The sequence below is a fragment of the Globicephala melas genome, chromosome 20 (genome assembly GCF_963455315.2).
Source record: "Globicephala melas chromosome 20, mGloMel1.2, whole genome shotgun sequence".
NCBI classification, from domain to species: Eukaryota; Metazoa; Chordata; class Mammalia; order Artiodactyla; family Delphinidae; genus Globicephala; species Globicephala melas.
Window position 1 is genome coordinate 12,185,033 of NC_083333.1, and position 9,391 is coordinate 12,194,423.

The 9,391-nt window shown below is 56.0% G+C and overlaps 1 protein-coding gene and 4 non-coding genes across 7 annotated transcripts; 3 read left to right on the top strand and 2 right to left on the bottom strand.

Annotated features, from left to right (window-relative positions):
• The first annotated feature begins 5 nt into the window (after positions 1–5).
• On the top strand, positions 6–77 carry TRNAQ-CUG (transfer RNA glutamine (anticodon CUG)). Its single transcript has one exon. It is a non-coding gene; the product is annotated as a tRNA-Gln (tRNA).
• A 433-nt stretch (positions 78–510) lies between these two features.
• TRNAL-UAG (transfer RNA leucine (anticodon UAG)) lies at positions 511–592 on the bottom strand. The gene has a single exon. It is a non-coding gene; the product is annotated as a tRNA-Leu (tRNA).
• A 507-nt stretch (positions 593–1,099) lies between these two features.
• Positions 1,100–1,186, top strand: TRNAR-UCU (transfer RNA arginine (anticodon UCU)). The gene is given in 2 exon segments: positions 1,100–1,136; positions 1,151–1,186. It is a non-coding gene; the product is annotated as a tRNA-Arg (tRNA).
• A 547-nt stretch (positions 1,187–1,733) lies between these two features.
• HES7 (hes family bHLH transcription factor 7) lies at positions 1,734–5,829 on the bottom strand. 3 transcript variants are annotated; one of them, XM_060291029.1, is made up of 5 exons: positions 5,721–5,829; positions 5,298–5,363; positions 3,199–3,294; positions 2,542–2,629; positions 1,734–2,212 (listed from the first exon to the last, which is right to left on the bottom strand). In XM_060291029.1, the coding sequence occupies exons 3-5, from the start codon at positions 3,292–3,294 to the stop codon at positions 1,734–1,736; spliced, it is 663 nt and encodes a 220-aa protein (XP_060147012.1). In that variant the 5' UTR covers positions 5,298–5,363; positions 5,721–5,829. The 3 variants fall into 3 exon arrangements, with proteins under 3 accessions (XP_060147012.1, XP_030718199.2, XP_060147011.1); XM_030862339.2 differs by lacking the exons at positions 5,298–5,363; positions 5,721–5,829 and adding an exon at positions 4,227–4,268 and having other exon boundaries at positions 1,734–2,232; positions 2,547–2,629; XM_060291028.1 differs by lacking the exons at positions 5,298–5,363; positions 5,721–5,829 and adding an exon at positions 4,227–4,268.
• Positions 5,830–5,984: 155 nt separating this feature from the next.
• TRNAG-GCC (transfer RNA glycine (anticodon GCC)) lies at positions 5,985–6,055 on the top strand. Its single transcript has one exon. It is a non-coding gene; the product is annotated as a tRNA-Gly (tRNA).
• Positions 6,056–9,391: the final 3,336 nt, after the last annotated feature.

Genomic DNA, 9,391 nt, shown 5'->3' on the forward strand with positions numbered 1-9,391 from the left:
GAATGGGTTCCATGGTGTAATGGTTAGCACTCTGGACTCTGAATCCAGCGATCCGAGTTCAAATCTCGGTGGAACCTTTCCTTTTTCGTTTTCACTCAATACCAATGTTCTATTATATTATTCATTAGCTTCATGTATGATATTCTCTTATGTTCTGAAAGGATCTGGAAAGAAAATTAAACTAGGGTCTTACCTTCTGAGCTTTTCAGGCTAGGTAATTCGAGCCTGTAGCACACCGTCAGGAGAACATACAGTAAGTCACTTAAATATATAGAAAGTTGCACTAATTTTGATAGGAATGTTATTTGACGACATGTTAAAGTGGAGATCGATTATGAAGGTCCGAGGTTTCTTTGGCAGTTTCCATTATGTATTGGTTTGGGGCTGGGAGGCAGACCTAAGTTCTGTCTGGAATACACGTTGGTGAGACCGCTACCAGGAGTTCTCATAAAAGTAAGTAATTTACTTTATGAATTAAAGAGTGCTTAAGCCTCGAGAAAAACTCTGGTCTGGCAGCGGTGGGATTCGAACCCACGCCTCCGAAGAGACTGGAGCCTAAATCCAGCGCCTTAGACCGCTCGGCCACGCTACCTGCGTGGGGGAAACCTTTCCTCGCAGTCTTCCTAAGAGACTAGAAAGGAGGAGTGGAGCTACAAATAGTTCTGCTAAATTGGCTGGTCTTCTTTGGCAACTATCGAGATTCCTTCGGAGAGCGGAGCAGCAGATGGGAAGGCAGAGAGACCAGAAGAAACAGAGACACACAGAAAATTTCCAACAAAACAAGTTTATTCTTATGGGTGGGGCCACATCTGGGAGTGGGATGCGCCTGGACTGGAAGCATCCCCCAAGCGGGCAGCTGGAGCTCTGTACTCGCTCGCTCATATTCAGTTGCGCTCCCAGTTTCTTCCACCCCTATGCTCCCGCACTCCCACCTGGCTCACGTGCTTTGCGCACGCTACCTCTTCCAGGCAAGCCTCTGAGGTCCAAACCACGCGCTTCTGTCACACGCCCCGCCCAATTCCCTCACAACCCTCCCCCTCCCCCCGCCCCTTTCCCATTCTAGTACCCGTAAGCCGTCAGACGCCGCCGCCCGCCAGGTGGCTCTGTGGCGCAATGGATAGCGCATTGGACTTCTAGTGACGAAAGAGCGATTCAAAGGTTGTGGGTTCGAATCCCACCAGAGTCGATTTTATTTTATTTTATTTTTTTCCCTTTCCTCTTTATCCGGCTTTTTCTTAAAGGCTCCCATCCCTTCTCCCCCATCCTATCTCACTGTTTTCCATCTGGTTTCAGTTCCAACCTCAGCCTCCGCTCTGCTCTTCTTTACTTACCTGTCTGCCCCGGGTCTTGGGCCAAGGAGAGCAGGACTTGGGGGGGGGGGGCGGGAGACAGAATGGGAGGGAAAGTGGGCGTGGACGCCGAGATAAAGGCAGGCCCCTGGCTCGGGGACACACGGGGATTTAATAACCACTTTATTCCATGCACTAGGGACTGGGGAAGGGACTGGGGCTGGGCCGGGGGCAGAGAGGGTACAATCCTAGACGCAAAGGGGGCAGGGAGAAGGGACAGGAACCAGGGAAATATATATTTATATAGATACTCTAATATAGACCACATCTCACCCGCGCGCTGCGAACGCGCGCCCCGCCGCCCTCCCCAACACCTCCTCACCCCAACGCCCGGGTCCCTCTGCTGCGCTCGGGCTGGAGTCCCCACCCCCACCCCCCCAAAGCTCAGGGCCAAGGTCTCCAGAAAGCGGGCGGCGGGGGCGGCGGGGCCTTGGGCGCCCCGTCTTGTCTGTGAGGCGGCGGCGGCGGCGGCGGCGGCGGCGGCGGCGGCAGCGGCAGCAGTAGTCCGGTGAGGGGGGCCGGCGCGCCGGAATCCCTGGCTCGGGGGGAGCAGGGGGACGGGGACCATGCGCAGCGCGGGCTAGGGAGGCTCTTGTGCACTGGGGGGCGCTGGTGCAGCGCGGGGCCGGGCGCTGGGGCGGCGGGGTCCAGCGGTGGGCGCGGCGCTTGGGGCCTCGGATCTACCGGTTCCGGCCGGGGCGGCTTGGGGCGCAGGTAACCTTGCAGCGCGGAGAAGAGCTGGGCTCGGGCGGCCGGGCTGGCGTCGTGCGCGAAGGCCGCCAGGCGAAGCAGGCACTCGCGGAAGCCGGACAAGTAGCAGCTGGCGAGCGCCTCGGCGTCCTGAGCTGGGGACCGGGGAACACCTGAAGCCGCGGCAGCGGGTACGGCCGGCGGGAGGACGGGAGGGCAGGGCAGGGGTCCCAGAAGGGGGTGGGGAAGGGGCGGGGCGCAGAGATACCGAGGCCGGACAGGCGCACAGACAGAGTCAGGAAGCCAGATGGACCGACAGAGGGAGAAAATGAGGGAGACACAGAGACAGACACGCGCGGGTGTTATTATTAACCTCGCCTCGGAGCGGAGCATGCCACACCCCAAGCCCACCGTCCACCACAGGGTCCGCCCCATCTACCCCGGCCCGGGCCCCAGTGAATTCTCCCCTCCCTCCCTCCGCTGCCCCACCCCCGCGCTGTACCCGGGGGCTCCACCCGGCTTCGCTCCCTCAAGTAGCCCACGGCGAACTCCAGTATCTCTGCTTTCTCCAGCTTCGGGTTCCGGAGGTTCTACAGATGGGAGGGGAGGGCGCAGAGACAGAAAGGGGTGGGGAGAGAGGGGGAAAGTGGCAGGGGGAAGAAGGGAGGGGGGATGCAGGAGCTGGGGGTGCCCCTGGATCGCGTTTGTGCGCGGACCACAGAGCGCGCTACCGAATGTGGAGTGGAGATGACCAAGAATGGTCCTGGCCCACCCTGAGACGAAACTGTCCAACCCGAGGAGATGAAACCAACCCACAGTGTGAGGAGCGGATTTGAACAGAAAACCCGGGGAATGAAATTAACCACCTTGCTGGCTATCTCGGGGAGTGTGGGGGAGGAGGAGGGAGAATTTACAGACCCAAAGGTTGAAACTGACCCCCGGGAATGAAATTTACAGAGCCGGGTGTGAAACTTACAGACCCGAGGGGTGGCGATGAAGATCGCGTTCTGAGAGCGAGAGGGGGTCTGGGATGGGATTCGAAGGGTCAGGATGCCTTGGGGCCAGGGTCGCCAAAGCAGCATATGTCCCCACCCAAGTGGGAAGCCCTGAGACAGGAGGACGGAATGCTTGGGAGTCCGATGATGGCGGAAGAACTGACCTGGTCTCGGGTCCGCTCCAGCAGCAGCAGCCTTAGTTCTTCCAGGCTGCGGTTGATGCGGTCCCGGCGCCGCTTCTCCACAAGCGGCTTCAGCATCTGCGACCAGCAGGAAAGGGAGAGCGGGCCGACCCGACCGAGACTCAGCGCGGCCGCGCAGGCGTCGGAATCCCGCCGCTGGGATAGTCCGGCCTCCACCTCTTCCCCAAGACGCCAGAGAACCTAAGGCCGGACCCATTCGATCCCTCTCCGCTCCCCCTCCCAACGCCCCTAGGGTCAATTTCTGTAGCTCGCCTCCTCTCCCGGGTCTTCTGCATTCTCCTCTCTCATTCTTGTCCTCCCTCCTCCCCTCTCTGTGTCTCTCCTCCTCCTCTTTTCTCTCTACGTCTCCGTCTCGTGCAGTCTTTCTCTGTCTCAGTGGAGAACTTTGGGGGCCCTCTTTGCGCCGAGACACGTGGGCCGCAAGGCGGCGGGCTGAGTTGGTGGCCCTGAGTGTAGAAAGGGAGATACCCAGAGCGACCGCGCCCCCTCTTCTCCCACTAACCCGCCTGTGCGGTCACCCTTCTCCGTTGGTTCTAAGATCTTCCACCTGGGCTCGGGCCTCTGGAACCAATGCCCTCCAGACCTTCTCTTACAAGGCTGCATTGGCCCAGCTCCGGCTCACAGCCCGCATGGAGCAAGGGCCTATCCTCTCCGCTTTTTGTTTCCACTCTCGTCCCTTAGCTCTGTGCTCCTCCTGCTTATTTTACTCGGACTCTGACCCCCGCCCAAGCCCGCCAGGCCGCAAGGTGTCAACTGCCATTACCTACGCCCCAGACCTCTGCTTCTGCCGCCCACCCAGTGCCAGCTCTGACGCTAACCCCTTCTCCATACTTCGCAGCTTCCTCCCCAGCTCCTGGCTCCTCGGGTTCCCCGCGCACCTCTCCCCCTTCCAGCCCTGCATCTCCAGCCTCTTCTCTGACTTTCGGTCTCAGGGACCCTGTCCCCTGACCAGCCCAGGGACCTCTGCTTCCTCCTCTCCCGCCTCTCACCTTGGGGCTGTCCCTATTCTCGGCTCGATCCCGGGTGACCATTGCTCCTCCGGACCCTTGTGTGGACCGAGTCCCCGCTCTCCCTGAGCCTTATATCCCGCAGGCTCCCGAGTAGGGGGTGGTAAAGACCCGGACCCGCCCCTTCGGCACCTGGCTCCTGCCGGACTCTACCCTGGGCACGAGGCTCCCGGAAAGGGGAGGAGCACAAGGGGGAGGGGTACGAGTGGAACTGGCCTGGGAGTGTGGGAAATGAGAGGCCAGTGCAGCACCGGCTGTTTAAGGACCATAAGGCTGTATAATGAGGCGGGACCCAGCTGAAGGGAGGAGGTAATTAGGAGAAGAGAGAGTTTGAGTAGTTTGGGGATAGAACTCAGGAGTGGAGTTCAGAGTTCCCCCCCGTTCACTATTTCAGCTTTCTTGGGAGCTCACTGTACTCCCCACTAACCCTGAAATCGAAAAGTTAGCATCCCTCAGCCCCTAGGCTGGATCCTATACATCTTTCCCCAAAATTCACCTCCTACTTGAGATAATGAGCCACCTGAGTGTGCTGGCTGGATCCGTTTATTCAACTGGGACTTTGCAGGTGGAAGAGAAGCTCTGTTCAATCTAAGTCAGTCATATTCAGTTCCCCAATATCTGCGTATTCATTGTGCCCACTGGGCACTGGTCTAGGCTGGGACCGATCGTACTGAGATATGGACTGGAGGCCCAGTTTATTCCTGCAAGTTTCGGTAGAAAACGCTTATGTGTTGTCAAGTAGCTATTTTAGAAGCACAGTGAATTAGGTGCTCTGGGAAAGGGTCATCGTGAGGGACGGCTGGACTGGGGTGGGGGAAGCCTCATGGAAGAGGAAGCAAGGCTTTGAAGCACGGGTGGAGAGATCTTTCCACTTAGAAGTATTTGATTCAAAACTAATTATAGGAGATTCAGGGGTGCGGCTGCCAGGACACCTGATACAAGTGAGCTCGTGTTGCTTGCTCCTGGGGATCCCTCGTGATTATGGGGGGGACAAGGAGAAGGCAGTTTTCTTAAAAAGATAAGAAAGGGAACAAAAAAGGGATCAACACCCACCTCAAACCAAGAGTATGCCACTCTGCAGAATGATGCGTGAGACTTGCAGACTTCAAGACAAAGTGCCTGAGAAGATAAAATCAGAGATCTAACGGGACAGCAAGAATGCCAGGGACAAGGACACAGAATGACACGGTGGCGTTGCAGACCGAGTCAGAAGATAGCTGCGGAGTCAGAGACGGATGGGGCTCCTCCGAGCCCTCCCAGCGCCCGTCCACAGCTTGGTTTTTTCACGGAGCCTGCCTTGCCAAAGTCCGAGCCAGGGGAACACAGACCTTGGGGAGGGCGCTCCCATTTGGAATCAGGGAACCCAGCACATCCCACCTCCCCCTACCTGAGCCAAATGGGAGCGCAGATGTGTGGCCCCAGAACCCCCCGCTGCCCCCCTCCTTGGGAACCTGGGCTGGGCTGAGTTTTTCTCACCTGCACGCGAGGCTCGGGGCCCCCGGTGGCAGTTCGCACCCGGGTGTGGGGCCGCCCCTGGCCATATGGGGCGACTTTATGGCCGGGTGACCGGATCCAGGCGGGAGGAAGGATGGCCTGGCGCTCCACCCATGTCAACTATTGGGACCGTTTCTCTGCGAAGACCCTGGCTATAAAGCCTTCCTGGCCATAAAGCCTCCCTGGCCGTAGTCGCCTCGACTCCTTACAAACTGAGTTGGATCTACCGAAGCTCAACCTTCACTTGCATTGGTGGTTCAGTGGTAGAATTCTCGCCTGCCACGCGGGAGGCCCGGGTTCGATTCCCGGCCAATGCATCGTCTGACTTTTCGTCCTTTCTCCAAAGATGTCTTTTCTGATGTATCTGAAAGGCATCTTTAAGATTTCTACCAAATATTAATATTAATACTTAGATTTTTTACTCTGTAGCAGAGTTTGAGGCGCCGGATCCAGCCCCTGATTTCGAACGTCCTCACACTCCCATCCTCCCAGCCTGGGGTTCCGGCTGTCCACACCCCTCCCTCCGCCCCCTGCCCGCACCTCCGCAGGCGTGACCCTGAGAAAGGACCCGGCGCTGGGATCCCTGCCCCGGGGGTCCTCTCAGCCCTCCGCGGGGGAGGGGCGAGGTCCTCCGCCCCTTGAGCTCTAAGGCCCAGTTGCTCTTCTTTCCTTTTCTCTTCCTCGCTCTCTGTTTCTGTTCTCTGGAGCCCGCCTTCTTTCTCTCTAAGTCCACGGTCACGGCCTTTTTGTCCCGCCTTCTATCGGCGTCTCTGTCTCTTGCACATTCTTTCCAGGTATCTTCACAACGGCTACGCTGGGTCTCTCTGGGTCTTCTGTGGTCTCTGTATCTCTGGCTCCGGGTCTCTCCGGCCTCTGCATCCCTTTCCGCGTCTGCGTCTCGATCTCTGGGATCGTGTCTCCAGGACTCTGTCCCCTGCCGGCCCTCTGTGCTCCCACGCTCCGGCCATCCCCTGGGAAGCTCGCTCACACCTCCAGGTTCCTGCCACTCCCCGCCCGCCCCTTCCCGGCCGCTTTGATCCCGCACGCGTCGGGCCGGCGGGCGGCCGGGCTCCAGACAGCTGCCGCGGCCACTTGTGAGCGGGGGCGGGGTGGCCCAGGCTCCCGGGCTCCCGGGCTCCCAGGCTCCCGGGCTCGGGCGCTGGTTTTCCGCCGTCTTCCCCCGCGCTCACGCCCCTCCTCCGGGCACAGTCTCTGGCTGCTGCCCGGGCTGCCACGGGCCCGCCTCTCTAGTTCGCTGAGTCTGGTCCCTCTCGGTCCCTCTCTCCGGAGCTCGCCCCGGGTCTGGGTCTCTGCCTCTGGATCCTGTCTCCTATCTCTTCCAGCTCCATCTGGGCCTCATCTTCCTGCTTCATCTGGGGTAGGCTTGGGGTCTTTCTTTTTCGTCTCTGGATTGTGTCAGTGACTGGGCATGCTCTCTTCTCAACTCTGAGGCGTGACAGTGGGCCCCAGAAGGAAACTCTACAACTGTCTGGGCATCTGTATGTCGGTGTGCACAGCCGCTGTGCTCAGTCACGAAGCCGCTATTTATGGAGGGCCTCTTGTGCACCAAGTGTTGTTAGGCATTGAGGGTGCCTTGGACCTGGGCTCTCCTTACATTTACATTATGGTGGGGGCGGGGAGGAGACAGAAAATAAGTAAGAAAGCAGAAAATAATCTAAGATGGTTATGAGGGTGGGGCCAGGGACAACCGGTCGTGGCAATGACTTGAGAGTGAAGGGCTGCTTTACTCTGGGTGATCACGTAATAGGGAAGAACCTTTGTGTTCTGTTACAACTTAATCACTAAAGGGATGTTGCCTATAATCTTAAATTACACATAATGGCCTGTCTCTGGGAACCCTGCCTCCCAGGTAATGAGCATTAAGATAAAATACCTTTATTAGCTCACAGGAAACATCCTGACCAGGCCCACCTGTGCAGGAAGGAAGACATTGACACATCCCTTCTGGAGGCTGACCAGAACCAAGAAATGTTTGACTTTACTCCCTCCCCTTTTGGTATAAAAGAAGCTGAATTCTAACTCAGGCAAGATGGTTCTTTGGGACAGAAGTCCCCCATCTTCTTGGTCAGCTGGCTTTCCAAGTAAAGTAGCTATTCCTTGCCCCCAACAACTCATCTCTTGATTTATCGGCTTGTGGCAGTGAGCAGTAGGGGCTTCGACTTGGTGAGCAAGCCTCGCTGCTGCTCACGGCCAGCTGACCCTGGTTGAGGAATTCTCGGGTAAGGCCCTAGCAGCTGCCAGGACCACTCGTCCTGAGGATCTGCCCTTCAAAATTCCCCAAAGCAGCACCGACTGCCCCAGCACTTGGCAGGCAGAGCAAGGAATCCACGTTTGGGAGCTAACAGGCTCTATACTGTAGGGTAAGTCACTCCGGTGTGTACAGCGGGAAACTTTATTTCCTCTATATTTGGGGGGTTTTGTCTGGAATAAGCCAATTTGTTTTGTATTTGAGTGGAGGTGCCTTGTTGGAGAGAGGAAAGAGTTGTTGAACTTTTACCTAATTTGTGAACCGGTTCGTTTGTTTCTTTGGATGCTAGCCTTTGTGTGTGCCATTTGTGTTTTGTTTGTCTTGCATTTCTGTATTTAAAAATGGGGAAATGTTTCAACTATCCCTAAAGAAAGTTCTCTGAGGCATGTTTTGATAAATGATCGGATTACAGCCAAGAACTCATGAGTGGGACGAATATATTTTATTGAAACAATGTGTGGCCACAGTACCTGTTAGGATCTCCAGAAGGGGTTTAGGCACGGTTATCTTGGGACCCTGTGCACCATGTACTGCTACCCTTGCTGTGTTAATTATGTCATTTGTGGTCTCCTGTGTCATTGGTATATGTAAAATCCCAAGACCAAACTTGAGGATTTATTTAGGATTTTCTGTTGTCCCTTGGGTTTTTCATTTCATTTTGTTTGGTACTGTTTCTCCATTTACAACCAAATCAATTTTGCGATAGTTAGTGCTTTTACTGATGTCAAATGGAGGAAAGGAACAACAGGAAAAAGAAAAAAGAAGTCTGTGGGACTTTCCCAGAGAGAAGAGAAGGGTTCCACTTGGTTCCTAAAATCACCAAAAGCCCCATCCCAGAATTCAGCCTGGTTGGTTGATGCCAAAGCAAAAAGGCATCCTTTTGATGGTTAGAAGTGATCAATTGCATTTATGATTTTATGGTGGCTATTCTGTGAGAAAGCAGGGAAGAATAATGAAATCCTTTATGTGTAAGCATTTGTGCTATTACATCAGGGAAAATGAAAAAAGGAAGGGAATGAGAGCGAGAATATGTTGCTGCAAACCTTAACTCCTCCAGCCAAGCAAGCTGTCTTAGCTGCTCTGATCATTATGCCAATATATCCACTCCTTCCACCACCTTGCACTCCTATCCAGCCCCACTTCCTGACACTGGGGCTCAGGACTTCCCCTCCTCATAGGGATCCATTAGAAAATCCTGTGTTTGTTAGTTTCTGGGGCACAGGGACTTGGTCTGGTATTGTCACATAAGACCCAACTGGGCGCCCAGTTCGGGCCAGAGGGTACTCCCGGGGCGAGGCGATTTCCCTTATGCGGTTGTCTCTTAGGGGGCCTGAATGCCGGCTGGCGGGGCTTCTCAGGCTTGTTTAATTGGAAAGATTTCAAC